General features: G+C 51.3%; 1 protein-coding gene across 3 annotated transcripts in view; it reads right to left on the bottom strand.

The window, feature by feature from the left end:
- Positions 1-9588: 9588 nt before the first annotated feature.
- The window catches only part of Arid3b (AT-rich interaction domain 3B), a 48270-nt gene continuing 40489 nt past the window's right edge, over positions 9589-17369 (bottom strand). The window contains exons 6-10 of one of the 3 annotated variants that reach the window (XR_013090666.2): positions 15878-16161; positions 15496-15750; positions 13859-13957; positions 10797-12085; positions 9589-10680 (exon numbers count right to left, since the gene is read on the bottom strand). Coding sequence is in view for 2 of the 3 variants with exons in the window: in XM_076848695.2 (XP_076704810.2) it covers positions 11919-12085; positions 13859-13957; positions 15496-15750; positions 15878-16161 (805 nt within the window). In the remaining variant the exon portion in view is untranslated. Of the gene's footprint in view, positions 12086-13858; positions 13958-15495; positions 15751-15877; positions 16162-17369 lie in introns of all 3 variants that reach the window. The other 2 variants (XM_076848695.2, XM_076848696.2) reach the window with 2 other exon arrangements.

Genomic DNA, 17369 nt, shown 5'->3' with positions numbered 1-17369 from the left:
AAGAGCTGAGTAGGTCCCCAGAGCCTTGGGCCACAAGTTCCTTGTATTTAAGCCAGTGTTCAGACTCATTCTGGCTGGCAGCAGGGCCCTTGGTTGGAGTCTGTCTGCTTTATCAGAGGCTGCAGACTCTACCCTGCCTGGTGGGGATAGGGAGGCTGGACCAGCCCTCCTCAGGGGCTCCATGCTGCCTTTAGCATCCCCCACCCCCCAGAAGGTGGAATGCTTCCTGGGCCACCTGGAGCAGAAGAGGCACCAGTTGTGGGGATCCCAAGGACAGGAGGAGTGGAAAAAGCCAGACCAGGTCATAGAAGACAAGTGAGGGATGGAGAGTCATGTGGGCAGGAATAGAGTGTCAGAAGAAAGGCAGACATGCCCTTCTGACCCCAGGGTCTTACTACTGCAGACAGAGGTGGAAAAGGCTCAGCCGAATTTGGACCATATGTGCTCCTTGTTGCAGAGCCCAGCCTAGGGACCTCTGGGGTCGAGATAATAGCAGAGCCTCTCCAAGTGGGTGCATGGAACACTTGCCCTACTGTACTTTCAACCCTGCCCTATACTTTACTCTCTGATCTTCATTGTTGGAGCAGTAGGTGGAGAAGAAGGGCAATGTGAGGGCTTCTGTCCAGCCTGACAGGGATCCCCCCAGCACTTGAGAAGACCCCAAGACCATCTGGCTAGATGGAGAATCTGAGACCAGCGGGTAGGGAAGAGCTTGTTTGGGGTCATAACTTGAGTTGGAGTGAGGCCCCTGCCACAATATGTCTCTTGGAGGCACCAGGGGTCTACCAAGACCACCTAGTGTGTTGAGGCTGGGAGGAGGTACCAGAATCCTATACTGAGTGTTTACTGGAGTCACTGGGGCCAGGCCTGCAGATCCAGGAGCAGAGCTGGGATGAGGACCAGGTGCTTCAGGGTTTAGAATCTCCCTGGGGGCTGCTGAGACCCCTGATCAAGCTCAAGATATAGTCCTCCTGCAAGAGCAGCTGCTAATGCTCATTCAGGTCACTACAGTGGGCAGGAGCAGCCCCATGTGGTTGACAGAGACAAGGGAGGCTGGCCCTGTTGCTGAGGGACTCTGAGGTTGAGCAAGGAGTTCTAGGGACATGGTAGAAAAAAGAATGACTAGAAAGACAGACTGGGGTAGGGCTTCCACACAGCACAACTCGGAGTGCAGTGCACTGGAGAAGTCTGCATAGCTAGCACACATGGCTGGTGTGCAGCCTGGCACGAGTCCATAGTCAACACCTGGTGTGTGAAGATGCCTCTGAAGGTTGGGTGGTCATAAGAGGACTTCTGGAAGGGTTCCAGAAGAGGACCAAAGGTAGTCTAGAAGGGAGGGACTCTATAGGTAAAGGTCTGGGTCAAGGCTGAATCCATCCTGACAGAGGCTGAGCCACCACTCTGGTTAGGCAGGGTCTTTCAGGTAACCAAGAGATTCTCAGAAGATCTGAGCTGGAGCCGCTAATGACTAGGGACTTTCTCAGAGCAGCTGGAGCAGCGGCAGGGGGAACAGAAGGTGTTGGGGGGCCATATCCAGGCCTTAGAGACAGACATGCCTGGCTACTTGGGGAGATGTTCATGCTGCTAGCAGCTCTGTGGGTTGATAGCACTAGGCCAGGAGGCCTGATAGGTGGCTGCTTAGGCCCATCCCTGGGTTTAAGCTAGGCCAAGATGGGTGCCCTGGTCTTACATTGGGTAAAATGACTGTTGGCAGGAGCTGGGCCAGTCTCTGCTATGGTTTGGATCAGGGAAGGGTCCAGAGTCCCAAACCTGAAATCACACAGCCAGAGCTCAACTCTCTTATCTGTATATGAGTGCTCTTTATTGTCCCAGTCTGGCTCTTTTGGGTTTAGGGTGGGCAGGGAGCCCTGAAAAAGGTCTTTCTGCCCCACCCCTATTCCCAACAAGACATGGTGAGGACATCTAACTTGCAGAGAAATCATTGAAAAACAATGGGGTAGGGTGATCTGAAGTCCATGCTATATCCAGACTGCTCCATTTCTCTCAGCACACTCCAGGTCCTGGAGGTGCTATTTTCTTCAGGAAAGAACTTGAGAAGCAAGAATCATGTCCTGGGCTTTGTAAGGAGGTGGCTGAGTATTGGAAGGCTTGCTGGTACACGTGGCAGTTGCCCTGAAATTTAAAGAGGAAGAACTGCAGAGACTCCAGAGACAGAGTAGGCCTGGCAATGGATTATCTCTCAGTTCTGAAAGCTACAAGTTCACATCAAAGTGTCACAGGGCAGGAGCTACCTCTTGAGGACTGTGAGAAGGATCTGTTCCAGGCCCCTCCCCTAGCTCCTGGTGGTTCCTGGGAATGGTTGATATTCCTGAGGTTGTATGTGACTCATCCTGGTCTCTGCCTTCATCTCTGCATGGCATTCTCCGAGTGTGAGTCTTTGATCACGTTCCCTTTTTATAAGGACCCCAGTCACACTGAATTAAGTCCTAGTCTCATGACCTCATTTTAGCCTGTTTACCTGTGTAAAGATTCTATCTTCAAATAAGTTCATATTCAGAAGTCTCCGGGACTTCCATATCTTTTTTTTTTTTTTTGCGGTGGGGTGCAGGTGGACACAATTCAGCCCACAACATCTCCTAACTTGCTTCCTGTTACTTTCCTGTTGGGCATCTTGGGTATGACTTGGGACCTAGCTGCTCTCATATTATTTTGCTCCTCCTGTGACCCCAGAACTTTCACACAGCAGCAGAGAGTCCAGAATGTATGTAGGAGGAAGATTCATGAGCAGCGGGTGGGGCAATGCTCAGGAAGCCCCCAGCACCTCCTCCAAATCCTGGCTGAAGTTGAGGCAGGCAGGGGCCAGGTTGGACCCTGCCAAATCCAAGACTCTATGGGAGTGCCTGTGGGTATGAGAGGAAAGGGGGTCCTGTCAGATGGGGACACAATCTGTCCCCTCATGGCTCCTACCTGGCCAGCCACAGAAGTAGGACACAGACTCCGGAGAAGGAGAATGATCAGATGGCTGCTGGGATTGAGAAGTGTGAGATGGGGTGAGGAAGAACTCATGTGGGATCAGGGCCCCCAGTGAACACTTCCTGAGGACACTAAAGCCCCTTCCCAAATCTGAAATCAGGGGCCTAGTGCAAAACAATGGGAGGCCCAGGCTCTGCCATAGTCACCAGTCCCTTCTCCTCCTGGGGCCTTAGCTTCCTCATCTGTATAATGGGTCCCTACACTGATCTCTATAGTGCCTGGAGTTTAGGTCCAGCAGTGTAGGGCCTTTGGGGTGCAGTAGCTCATCTCTTCACAAATGGACCCCAGGCTGAAACCGATGCTGTGGGCAGGAGCAGCATTTCAGCTGCTGCTGGCACTGAAATTTAATATCAACTGCTAGGGTCAAGTATTGGATGTCCCCAGGTCATCCTGGCCTGATCCTGACCACACTCAAGGTACAGGGACCTGAGAATACGAATAATCCAGCCAACCAGAAGGAAGGGAAGTCACTCCTGAAGCAGCCCAGATGCACTCAAGTCCTCACCATCTGTCCTTTTCCCACAGGGACAGGCCCCAGCAGAGGCCCCAGGCCAACCCCAGGAGTCTGCAAGTGGAAATGGAAAGTGGGCCCCACCCAACCTCTGGTGGAAGCCTGGGCACAGCTTGGCTTCTCTCTGGGGACCACACTGGCATTTCCCCTGAGTGAGTGCTGGGTGAGCCCACTCCCTCAGGCTGTGAGTGTGAGTGCGTGTGGTGGAACTTTTCCTGGGCCCATCATGAAGTAGGGTTTCTACCAACACCCAGATGGAGGTTCCTGTCTCAGTTCTGCCAGACTGGCCCAGTGGCTGTGCCTAAGCCCCTTGTCTCCAAGGCTTAGGATCTCATCTATACATTGGGAGCTGCACTGAAGGGACTCCAAGCAGTTTTAACATTCAGAGACCCTATTGCCCTATTCAGTGTACTCACTGGGTTACTGTCCCAGGGTTACAGTCTCCCCAGCTCCAGAGAACTGGGCTTGTGTCTCCACACATCGATCTACTGACTTTGGTTGGACTAACGATATTTAGAATGGGGTGGTGGTGCCTGGGATGGTGGCACACCCCATAATCCCAGCTACTCAGGAGGGTGAGGCAGAAGGATTACAAGTTTAAGGCCAGCCTCAGAAATTTAGCAAGACCCTGCTCAAAATAAAAATTTGTAAAAAGGGAAGGGATGTTGCTCAGAGGTAGGACATCCTGGGTTCAATCCCCAGTACTACAAAAGAAAGGGAGGAGAAACAAGGAAGGAAAGAAGGAAGGAAGTTGCCTTCCCAAAGGTCAAGCTGGCAACAAGGGCTGAGGGTGGGACCTCCTAGGCAGAGGATGCAGCTTTGGTCTCTCTTTGCCCTCTAAAGACACATTGGGCCCCTATTTCCAGGAATCTGAAAGAGCTGAGCTCAAGACTATCTGGAGGAGGGAAGGTAGGGCCTGGGCCCAAAAGGAAGGGGATAGGGTCGGGTAACTATCTTGTGGGACCCAGGAGTCAGCATAGAGATGTCTCCATTAAGGGCCAAGGGTTGAGCCTAGATTCATCCTTGGCCCAGAAACACAGGCTGCCATGGCTTCACACTTTCTCAGAGGTGACCCTGGGAGGGGGCTAGACTCTTACTCCTTGGCAGGAGGTTCTCACTAATCTCCACAAAGGAAGTACACTAAGGACCCAGGCTGTGTGGGTCCAGCCCTATGCACTGAGACCCTGTGCAGGGAGACAGGGCAGGACCTAGAAATAGAGGATTACCTGGAAACCTGGGCTCTGGGCAACACTAGGTACACAGGGAATATTGAAGGACTGTCACCCATGGATACTTTAGGACTCAGAGGTAAAAGGAAAGAGTTAATTAAGTGAAGCACAGAGGATTTGGGGCAAGCACTCTAGATCTTTAGTTACCTGTACAATTTGGAAATTAGTCATTTTGCTCTCTCTCCCAGTACTGTTCCATCAGCTCTGTATCTGATGCTCCTATTATGGCCCCTTCTTTGGGGAAAGGCATAGTCTTAAGAGAATGGGGCTGTAGATCCAGGATGTGGCTATATCCTTGGGGAAGGACCAAATTAAAATGAGAGCCAACCCTGCTGCTCTGTGGCCCAGACTTCCTGCAAGAGGTGGGCATGGAGCTGGCTCAGATGTGGACTGAGTTCCACAAGGTCTAGGATATACTAGAAGCTGGAGACTCCTAGCTGGAGGCTCAACAGTGGGTGCCAGAAGCTGCTCAGGGCCAGGTACTCAACAGCAGTACTCCAATTCTGCATGGCCCAGGCCTGCAGAGTCCTACAGTCTTCCCCAGTTCCAATCTTTGGTGCCCAGCTAGCCATCACCTTCCCTTCCCCACACTGGGTCAGTCAAGATCCTGCCAACCCTGAGAGTGGGCTCACTACCTCTCTCCCAGCTCCAGTTGGCTCCCTGAGCTGCTGGGGCCTCTGGAAAAATGAGGTCACAGGGCAGGGGTGTGGGACACTGCTTTCCCTCATGGAGCATTTGGCAGGCCTTATAATCCCTCCTCTTTGTTACAGGATTGGAGACACAAGTCTTCTCATGCCCTCAGGAGGAAGGGTGGGGCTAGGGCAGCAGGTGTGGGGGTGTGCTGCTGGACCTGGGCCCCATGTCTCTCCTCACATGTTTTCTTTCTCCCTGATGAGGGATACAGGGAAGAAGCTAGAGGGCAGGCAGGTGGGTTCTGGGGGTGCAGGGAGTCAGGACGTCTAGGTTCCTGGGCCTGGGTGTCAGCTGGAGGAGGGTGGTCTTCAGACCACTGCACAATCCCATGCTGCACTGTGTGTCACTTACCTGCTTGGGGAGTGAAAGCAAGTCCTGGCTTTGCTAAGTCTGCTTCCTCATCTCTAAAATGGGAACAACGACAGTCCCTGCATATAGGATTGATATGAAGATTGCATGGGACAGTATGTTTGTGCCTGGTTCAGGGCTTGTTTTCCTGGTCCCCTGTTTCCCCTCTACCTGGGGTCCAGGTGGGTTGAGCTGGAACTAAAGCCATAGAGCTGTGCACACATACCTATGACCCATAAGTTTGAGTCACAAAGTCCCTTTTGCCCAGTGTGCAATGATCAAGCCTTCATTTGCCTTCTTACTAAACTCAGAAACAGGACATTGCTGTGATCAGCTGCTCAGGATCACCAATGTGACACAGCCACTGAGTGGAGGCAGTGTTTGTGCTTGGAAGCTATTTCACTATGAGGTCTTCAGCTTTGAGGACTGTGGGGAGGAGCTCCATGGGACAGCGCTCCTGTCTCTGATCCAGCTCCTCTTCAGGTACCTTAGGAAAAGAGTCAGGGCCACTGAAGGGCACTGGAAGGCTCCAGCCAATTAAAAAACCCTGCAGGTTGCATTTATAGCCCTCCAAAGGGGCAAGAGTGACCCCTCCTTGTGGGACCCAGGTCTAGTTCCTTTGTGCCTTGGTCTCCCCATTGACAACTTCGAGGGAAAATAGAAGGCTGGGAGGGTCCTTCCAGCAGGAGCTTGGCTGGCTTCCCTCTTCCTGGCAGAGCCAGAGCTACCCCATGCCTAGAAGCTGCAGCCTCTTAGTACCACGTGGAGTCTGCCTCTGCTCATCTGTCTCAGATTCCAGCTCCAGCCTCTGAGCCACAGAGAAGAAGAGCACCTGAGAACAGCTGGGAGCCAGGGGACATGCCCAGGCAACATGGAGATGGCCCAGTGCATCAGGGTACAGATTCACAGCCTCATAGTGCAGCTCAAGAGATTGAGGTCAGTCCCTGGCCCACTGCCAGCAAGCGGAGTAGTCCTGGCATAGAGGGACTGAATTGAGAGGTCTCGAAGAGCCAAGAGTGCGCAGGGATTCTTCAGGGAGGAGCAGGCTCCTGTGTTTATGTCTGTCAGAGTTTGTGCTAGGCAGCTGCAGTCAGAGGTCTCCCTATCAGAAACCTCTCCCTGTCCCCTGCCTACCTATGGGACTGAAATGTCCATATTGGCACAATATTAAGATTTCTGACTTTCAAATAAGGCCACCTGGCCCTTTCCCAGGGCATTCTGTGGCTAGGAGTGGAGCTGGGAGGGGAGTGGCCACTGGGGGTACTAGCGTCCTTGTAGGGCATCATTGGTACAGTGCCATCAATGTGCCCACCAGCACCCCCTTGGTCTTACTGCTGAAGGTCTTGGGCACTGGGCTTCAGACATTTCAGTGAGTTATTCACTTATGCCTCAGATCACATCACAATTACCATTTCACAGACAGGGAGAGAAGGGCAGTGACTTGCCCTAGGTCACATGCAAAACAACAGCCAAGCCCCTAGCCCCCTAACCTGTCCCAGAAATGCGTTTTCTTCTATCATGCTTCATATTCTGAGCTTGATAGCACAACTGTCCTCAATAGCCACCGCAAATTTGGCTTAGGCTGTGTCTCTCCTTCAAGGTCATCTGGCTACTATTTTTCACCTGAACTCCTCTCCCATTCTGCTTTGTGCTTCCTCCCCTACAGAACTCTTGTCAGCCAGGCTCCATACCCAGAACCCTCCTTCCATCTACTCTAGACTGAAGCAGCATTGTGAGGATGAGGCTTCATGTCACCCTGTCTTTCTCTTCTGGGGTTTCCAAGATGCCAACCCAGCTTCACATGATTGCTCCAAGGCTGGGTATCGAGCTCAACTGGCCATGTGGGCCCCTGCCTGGATCACTGATTGGAGCAGGGCTAGTCCCTCATGGGCTGAAGACCAGTCACATAAAACTTGGGACCTATCAGTTGTCCTGGTTTTCACCATGTAGAAAGAGCTGGATTTCAGTGACAGTAAATGGAGAAAGTGGAATTGGGATGGAGAAATTATAGTTCATCCAAGGGGGTCTCATGCATGGAGAAAACAGACATCCCCAGTGCTGCTCCCAACTAGTCTCCTGCCTCCCACTTCAGTCCTCTGGCCTCATATAGCCCCAACTCCTGACACACAGAGGACCCACCCCCAATGAAGGGAAGGCCAGGGGCTTGTCAAAGATCACCTACCCTTCTATCCCTTTGGAGATATATCGGGTTTCATTATGTTCCTTGGGCTGACCTTAAACTCCTGGGTTCAAACAATGCTCCAGCCTCAGTTTCCCGAGTACTGAGACTACTCCTGTGTGCCCCAGCACTCAGCCCCTCTTGGCCTTGTCTATCTTGGATCCCTAACTCCTGTGGAGGGCCAACCACCAGCTGGGTACCCTCTCCCTGCTCTTCCTATTCTGGCTACTCCTTTGTTTGCTCTTCCCAGCAGTGATCCCAAACCTCCTTTCGTAAGCCCCTCAGACACCATTTCCCCTTTCCTTCATGGCAATGACCTCCACTCCCATTTCAGTGACCTGGTAGCCTTATTTTCCTGCAGGCAGAGGGTAGCCTTAGGGGGTTTCCCCTTTTCTGTCATGGCAACTAGGCTAAAGTCATTCCTAGGCTTCACCACTGTGCCCTCAGCCCTCAGCTCCCAGGGCGTGTGGTCTAATCCTGGTAGACAGGTGATGGTGTGGCCTGATGAGGGTAGTTGGGAAAGCTTTTCTTGGAGCTGCCACCCAGTGACCTCTGGCTGGGGGCAGCATGGCACAGTGGAGACCAGGGGACAAAAAGTCCTGGGTGCTCTTCCTCTGTCTGGTTAGCATGCTGGCTGGCCCCTTCTTCTCCCTGAAAGGAAGCATTTTTATCAGGCAGAGTTTAAGGGGAGCTGCTTCAAGCACTTTTTTTGTATGTGGCGCTGGTGATCAAACTCAGGGCCTTGAATGTGCTAGGCAAGTGCTCTACCATGGAACTATACCCCCAGCCCTTTTGAGATGAGGTCTTCGCTAAGTTGCCCAGGCTAGCCTCAAGCTTGGGATTCTCCTGCCACAGCACCCGAGTTGCTAGGATTATAGATATGTTACTTCACCTGGCTTAGAAGAGCCTTTCTAAACCTGAACTCTGGTTAAAACACAGCCTGATTCTCAGAAGATGGTACCCAAATCCTTTAGCCTGGGGTCTATCTTTTCCCAATCCCCCACCACACCCACCCCTCTGACCCTTGGCACTGGCTAGTCCAACACCAGATTCTCCGATGCCACTGCATTTCCATACCCATCAGTTCCCTGCTGGAAAGGCTCTTCCTAAACATCTCCAGCTGGCTCTTCCATATATAATGGCACTTCCTGGGAAGACCTCCAGAGATTCCCAGGTGAGTTGCTCCAGCTTCCACCTGTCCACTGTTCATATAGAGTCCGTGTTATACCACATGCCAAAGAACAAGTCTTTGTCTAGATGCTGTGTCTTTTCCCTTGGCATCTCATCTAGCAGTTCAGCAGGAGCATGCTAAGTTAAAGAGGTGATCCCCTGGCCCTATGCCTGTCAGGACAATGAGATAACCCTAATGGAATCAGCTTTGGTGACTACACAATGATAGAATACACTGCTAAAACAGCAGATAACCTGAGAGTAGATGCTCTGGGGATGACAGGTGAGCAGTGAAGGGGAGAAGGTTCAGAGAAGCCAGGGGACCAGAGGAGCAGCTCCCTTGCTCCCTTTTCACTCTGAAGGACCTCACCCCATGCAAGAGTCACTCAAAGCAACAGAGAGACCTGCTTGTGAAGAGGTAGAGTTTTATTGAAATATAAACATTCAAGAACATGTAAGATAGAAAATAACCACAACATAGAGACACTTGCTGCAAGAGGATGTCTGAGGTATTTATTCACTGCCTAGGCTACCCATGTGCTATCACATTTTTCCTGGTTAAAATACATATAAGATGGGAAAGGGGAGGGGACAGAGTTGCGCTGGCCAACTGCCTCCCTTGTGGCCTTCAAGGACTGAACCTCCAGGGAAAGCTCTGCTTGGGCCAGATCGTGGATGCTGGGGCACCAGCTAGTGCCTCTACTCTCACACTTTCTGGCTGAGCCCCTGCTGCTGGCCTTAGGAAAGAGTGAGGGCACTCGGAGGGACAGGTCAGCATGATGCCTGAGGAAAGGGAAAGGGTTCAATGCCAGAAAAACCCAGTGCACTGACCCTGCATCTTCTGGGTGGGAAGAGTCCATTCTTTTGTGACCAAACCCTGAGAAAGATACATTGGCCAAATGTCTGAGACTCTCTCAAGTGGGCCCAGAATCAGCCACCTGGGCTTCTCACTGGCACCAGATTCCAGATGCCCTTCTCTGCCCACACCTGGCATGTGCCTGGCGGGAGAGGCTTCTGAGGCCAGAGGGGCAGCCCCCAGGGGATGGGCTGTGCCCATGTGTATGAATAAATGTGTGCATGTGTGTGTGAAAATATGCAAATGTGTGTAAATGTGAGAATGCATGTGTGTATGTGTGTGAACAGGTGTGTGTGCACACATGCGCAGATGTGTGGAAGGCCGGGAGAGGGAAGAGGAGATGCAGGTCAGCAGAGTGGCTGCTTACCAGGTTGAGGTATGTCTTGCGTGCAAGCTTTTGATTTCCCTTTCTTTCCCTAGATAGGACCAAGTATAGGCCATGCTGTGGTCTCCACTGCCACCACCCAGGGAGTTCTTGTGGGTGGTGTTTCAGTGAACTCTTTTGGCCGAGAGGCGAGCCTTGTGCAAGCATCACGCCTTCTTTACCACTCAGGAGCAGCGGGAGCCAAGAGAAGAGAAGGAGCTCTCTCAGCATTTCCTCGTTCCCTGGGTAGCTTGGTCACCAGCAGGGCCCACAGCCACCTCATGTCCTGAGGTGGGAATGCTGAGTGAGGAGAGATGTCCTGCCCTACCCTGTCAGCTGGAGAAGAGGGCGGCAGAACACAGGAGTCAAGGCCCTCTTCAGAAGCAGCCAGCAAGAGTGGGCCTCTCCATCTGCCCCTCCCTCCCACCACAGTGATCCCTGAGTCATCCCACCTGCTCCCGCCTGGCCTGTGGGCTGGGGCCTGGGCAGGGCTGGAGGGGCTGGCTACTGAGCCAGGGCTGGCTACTGAGCCTCATCTGGCTGGGGTAATCCGCTCTCATTTCTTTGGTGCTACAACAACAGCAACAACAATAACAATTTAAAAATAAAAAACAAAAAGTCAGCAAAACACATATAAAAAAGATTTCAGAGATGCAAATACTTCCTGAAGAATCAAACATCAACAATTACAAATCTGAGGTATTTCAGTGAACCTGACATCAGCACGTCTGGGGATAATGGGGCTGAGATGGCCCCAAGAGACGATGACAGGAGCCAGGGACAAATGGGTTGTCTTGGGAGTGCTGGCCAACAAGGGCAAGTGGGGAGCCTGAGGTTTGGGAGGGTCAGAAGAGGATTCGTGTGAAGTGGGTGCCAGGGCCTAGGCAGCCTAAGCTCTGCTTCTCTTCAGCAGCTGCCTGGAGGCCCTGGGACTGAAGTCTGTTCTCACGTGCTCTTTCTCAGGCCCTTTAAAAGGGGATATAGGATCCTGAGTACTGATTCAAGACTTGGATTTGAGGAACCCACCCTCCAGGAACCAAACAGTAGGCTAGGTGGGCTGGGAGGGCCCCATCCCATGCTCTGCAGACAAGAGCCAGGAAGGCACGCTCTTGGCTCCTAGCAGCACCACAAGGGATTTTAAAACTGGGGGACTGGGTCAAGGAAGAGAGTAGTGGAGTTGGGGTGATGGTAGAAGGCAAGGAAAAGGAAATAAATTAAAGGGGAAGGGATATGGAGGGCCTCCAGCCCTGTGTCGGCTTTCAGATTGTCGATACACTGTGCCCCGGGATGGGAGGTGGCCGGGGAACCCTAGAGAAAGCTGGACACCCAGACCTCTGCCCAGTTCTCCAGGTCAATCCCTGATTGGACAACGCTGACCTGTCCCACCCTCTAGCCTCTCCCTGTCCCCAGAGAACAGCAGGACCTGAAAGGAGCCTGGACAGACGGTCATGTCCAAACTCTCAACGTCTGGCCAAATGGTGTTTGATGTGGGCTCCGTGAGATGAGGTAACTTCTGTGCATCAACTTCCTTCACTCTCCGCAGGAGTAGGGAGTGGGTAGCTGGGTGCTGCCCGTCAGAGGGACCAGCTGGTGGAGGGCTCTGCACTAGGGGTGCCCCGTGATGAGGTAGGACTTGGTGAGCAGTGAGAGCTGCTGCTGCTGCTGCTGGCACTGCTGCCGATGCTCTGGGGAGCAGAGCCTGCAATGAGGTGGACCACTGGTTTCTGGGCAAACAGCACACCTAGGGTCGGGAGGAGAAGCAGTGTGGGCTGAAGAGACAGCAGACTCAGTTCAACAAGGACTGACTGACTGCAGGTCTAACCCTAAGTATGCTCTGCTCTCTATACAATGCAAGGTGCCAACAGAAGCCCAGACACTGTCCTGTCTTCCTGTGCTCACACACTGCTTAGGGGACAGAGAAGAAACAGTAACTTCGCTAGAACATTACAAATGCTTTGAGACCAGTGTAGCCAGTGCTGTGGGAACACTAGAGAGGGTTTGGAGGGCAAGGGAGGGTAGGATGTGAAAGGATCCAGCAGGAGAGTGAGCCTGGGCTACTGGAAGCGGGAAAAGTGGCCAAGTGAAGAAAAGCATGGCCAGAGAATCTGAGACACAGACATAGCAGGGAGAGGTGCAAACTGACAAGGGCTGGTTGAAGTGTGTGGGACAACCAAGGGGTAGTGATGGCCAGGGCTATAGCAGATGGGGTTGGAGAGATGCACAGGCAAGGTGGTGTGGTTTGCAAGGGCCAAGGAGGCCCTGAAAATTTTGGGCAGGAGAGGGATATCAGAGTATTCTTTGGGGGAGTGAGAGGAACCTGGGTGAGAGAGGAGGGAAGGCCTCCAGGGACTCTACTTTAGTGGTGCCAGCAAGGACAGGGGAAGAGTTGGAGAAGAGAAAAGCACTAGGAGGGTGGAGAAAGGCCCTGTCCCCGATGCTGGTGGTAGGTAGCCCACCAGAGACCTACAGCATGAGGGTCCCATGGGGCCTGCATGGTGGTACAGTGTGTATGGGGGGGTGTAGCTCCAGAACAGAAGCATTCAAATAGGCAAAGCCCTGGGAAAGCACCTCCAGTTGTTTGTTGTTGTTTTTGGAAGTGGAGATTTAATCTAGGGGTGCTTTAGCACAGAGCTTCATCCCCAGCCCTTTTTATTTTCTCAGACAGGGTGTCACTAAGATTACAGGTATGCACCATCACAACCAGCTACACCCCCAGTTTTGATAGAAGGTGCAGCTGTAGGGCTTTAAAGCCTCTGTACTGGATGCCTTTCCAGGCTGGCTGACACTCTTTTACATCCTGGGTAAAACAGGCAAGTGACACCCAGCCCAGGCCTTGTGGCCCCTAATGATAGTTGTACTTACCAACACTCAGCTGGACTTGTTCCCAAGGTGGTCCCTAAACCACTGGAATGGCAGTGGAAAAGAACTGCTGTTTCTATGTATATGAAGCTGAACACTTTAAAGAGGCTCAGTAAAAGTACAAAACCAACCAACAAACAAAAAACTGTTGGTAAATTAGGTTTAGGAACAACTGAAAAAGACTGGGGAAGAAACCATAAAAATGTAGATTGATTGTGCTGCAGTTAGACTCCTTTGCCAGGGTCTCAACCCGTGGTCCATTTTAAAGAAAGGGAATGACACATAATGTAATATGAGTGTGTGTTACAGTCAGAGAAAGAAGATGCATGTATTGCAAGACCCATTCTTGGTGGGCACTAACTTAACTTTTAAGTTACTATAATGTTTAAAGGCACTAATGTAGTATTGATTATGAATCCTCACATAAAATGATTTCTTCAATTAATCAACCAACCATCAACCAAAAAAGAATTAGATGAAGGGTGTCTGTCAATGTGGGGGGTGGCATCCTTCAGCATCCTTTATTCTTCTGTAGTCCAGAAGAACCCCTTTACCTTTGGAACTGAGACAATGTGAAAGGAAGCAGGGCCAGTCAGGGAACTGAACTGCTGCTGGCTGCCACTGTGTGGGCATCTTCCAGGACTCTAGGGCTTACCTGCATAGGTGGTGCCATCGATGTCCACAGACATGTTAATGCTCCCAATGCTGCTTGTGGTCAGGTTCAGGGCTGCAGTCGAGGCATCTGCTCTGTCTTCTGGTGGTGAAAGGGAGAAGCAAGTCTGGTCAAGCCTCCTATTATGCTCCTACTGTTCTCTCTGGTGCTTCCTGGCAACCCCTGACCCAAGGCCTCACACCATTAGAAAGCACCTATATAACCACCTCCTGAACACACAGTGTGAGAAGGAACCAGGCTCAGTCTGCTTCCCACTACTGACTTTCTCCAGTGAACCAGTTCTTTCTTTCTTTCTTTTTTTTTTGGTACCAGAATTGAACCCAGGGGCACTAAACCACTAAGCCACACTCATAGTCATTTTTTCAGACAGGATCTTGATAGGTTACTAAGGCTGGCTTTAAACTTGTGATCCTTCTCCCTCAGCCTCCCAGGTCACTGGGAGAACAGGCATGTGCCACTGCACCCGGTTACTCAGTGAACCAGTTCTTTTCCCCTCTGCTCTTGGAGAGAAGGGATCACAGATAGCAGGCAGGCTGGCCAGTTCTACAGTTGTGCACTAATACTCTTGGGGTGATTTGGCAAACTATGAGTACCCATTAGACACTGGGTGTAGGAAATCAGAGACCAACAAAACTCAGCCTTGATTCTTGAGGACTTACCCTGTCCCTTGCCCCTTGATTGTAAATCATCAGTTAGATGTGTATGTTCTCAATACCTGGTCAGCTAGCACATAGGACTCTGTCTCTGCAACACACAGAGCACCAAGAATTCTTCCAAGTGAGCTGCCTTTCTGTTAGCCTCTGGCTTTGTACAGGAACAGGGCGGCAGGCCCCTGAAATGGCTGTTACCATCTAGCTTCCTTCTGCTCCTCACCCAGAAACAGTGGGAGGGATTGGCTGCCCTGGAATCTGCACTAGCTCTCTTCACATCTGCCTCCTTCCAGGACTTGCTTATGCATGTCTGCTGTGAGACAGAGTCACAGCAAGAATGGCAAAGAACAGGAGTGTGAGGGGAAAGGGGAGAAAGAGGAATAAGGAAAATGGAGATAGTTTTTTTGGAAAAAGAGAAGGTGGGCCACTAGAAAGATGTAGAGGGGAAGGGGAAAGATGTCACTTATGTCGCCAAACTTGTATTTCCTACTTCTTATTCCTGATGGCCTCCAACACTCTGATGTTTCCCTGCTGACCCTTTGTTGAGCCTTAGGAACAACAAGTGTATTTTCCTCCCAGACCAGAAGGCCAGACCACAGTACCCTGCTCTGGCCTATATCCCGAGAGGCACAGGGGGGTAGGCCAAGCCCTTTAATTTAGACAGATCAAAAGGTGGGTGGGGAAGAGAAGTACAGCAGCTGTCTTTGACTTCCCAGGGCACTGCCTGAAGCAACTTCTGGTTCCCTAGAAAACCTCAGCTTGATGAACAGAGATATTAGTTGCCAAAGAAACTCCATGTGGTTCTCTTCTGGGACCTGGAAGGCAGATCTGAAGGGGCCCCTTCTAGGTCAGGATTATGTACTTTACCTCATTGCCTGCCCAGTCCCAGGAGATGTGAATGAAACTCTAACGGAGTTAGGTTTGGCACATATCAGGAAGGGAAGACTGAGCCCTGAGCCTGGCACTCACCCCTGCCATTGATTTTAATCTTCATGGGGAGCTGCCGTGCCATGCTGAAGAAGTTGCGCTGGAAGGCCTGCTGCACCAGGCGCTGCTCCTCTTCTGATAGCCTTGAAGCCTTCTTCTCAGGAGGCTCTCCTGATTCCAGTCGCTCTCGCAGCTGCTCTAGTGTAGCAGTCCGGGTACTGGCCTGCTGGCTTGCCAAAGTCATGGGCACAGCCAGGCGATTTGGCACGGGCACTGTAGTCACTGGGACTCCATCACCTGTGAAGGAAGTGGAACTAGACCAATCCACGATCACCCTTCCCACCCAACAACCCCATCTTGGGACACAGAGAAATTGGGCTCCCTTCTTTCTTCCCTTCCCTCTTCCCCCAAGGGCCCTGCTGACCTTTCCTGAGAGTGGATGCTGGGGATATCCGAGGGCTACTGGTATTGGTGCCACTGCTGGAGCCAAGCCCAAGGATGGGGAAGCGAATCTTGGGTGGTGAGAGAAGGGCTGGAGCCCCAGTAGCGGCAGCAGTAGCAGCAGCAGCAGGTGAGTAGCCAAAGAGAGAGGAGCTGTAGCTGGGCCGACGGCCCTCTCTCCGGTTGCCATCAATGGCTGCCTGGAGCTCAGCTGGGGAGCTCAAGGCTTTCTTCTCACACTCATAGGCATAGAGATACTTCATATACCTGTGGGGAAGGAAGCAAGCAAGAAGAATAACCCAGAACAGCCCGACATGTGGGGCACGCCTGTAATCCCAGTGGCTTAGCAGGCTGAGGCAGGAGGATCATGAGTTCAAAGCCAGTCTGAGCAACTTAGTAATGCACTAAGCAATTCAGTGAAACCCTGTCTCTAATAAAATATAAAAAAAGGGTCTGGGGATATAGCTCAGTTGGTAGAATGCTTGCCTCACATGCACAAGGCCCTGGGTTCAATTTCCAGCACCACAAAAATAAGTAAACAATTAAATATACAAATAAATAAATAAAAAGGGCTGGGGGTGTGACTCAGTGGTTAAGAGCTCCTGGGTTCAACCCCAGTACCAAAACAAAACAAAACAAAACAAACAAACAAACAAAACCCAAACAAACCCCAGAACACAGCATCAGAGACTGCCCAGGCAAAGCTGATGGGTTTCTGGAAGCAGCCTCTGTTAGGCAAGCTCTAGGGCATGTTGGTGTACTTAGTGGAAGAGAAAAGTTTGGGATCACTGGACAGGCTGATTTAAGGCCCCTTTAACTGTTACTTAATTCTAAACATTGCTCAAATCTGAAGCACTGGTCATTAAGGGAAATCAGCAACATCTTAACTAACATTTTCACATTTGTTTTGGTGCCTTTTCAGGGCCCTGAGAGAAATGAGGTCCCTTGTGGCGCAAGTGCTGTTTGGGAGGCAATATTCTGGAAAGAGTGTGGATTTTAGAGATAGACACCCAGGCCTGATTCCTTGATCTTAACATTTTGATAGATAGAAACACTTCTTCCGCTGTGCTTGGGACCTAGAAGTAATGTCCTTCTTTGTGTCAAGTGCCCCAAGAAGTAATTCTCTCCCTACAAACCTTGCTATTCTGGTCATTGCTCTATTCCCAACTTCTACTGGAATAGTTCCAACAGATAAGATGCTTCTACCTTTCAACAAGACCATGACATACTACCAAACTGATGTGTCAGCTGTTCATTCCCTATTCTTCACATAGCAACTTCCAGAGTGTTCCCCAAAGAACAGATTCCCCTCTGGCCTTCATTCTCTAGTGCTACTCGTGGTTCTACTGCTTCTGTGACTTTTGAAACTAACTCAAATAGTGACAAAAATAGGTCAGTGATACCATGAAGCCTGACTGCAAGCTGAGTGTCAGGTAAGAAGGGCCACTTGTGGCGCAAGTGCTGTTTGGGAGGCG

Source organism: Callospermophilus lateralis, chromosome 3 (genome assembly GCF_048772815.1).
Source record: "Callospermophilus lateralis isolate mCalLat2 chromosome 3, mCalLat2.hap1, whole genome shotgun sequence".
Classification (NCBI taxonomy): Eukaryota; Metazoa; Chordata; class Mammalia; order Rodentia; family Sciuridae; genus Callospermophilus; species Callospermophilus lateralis.
The sequence above is the reverse complement of the archived record's forward strand: the minus strand, read 5'-3'. Positions and strand labels throughout refer to the sequence as shown.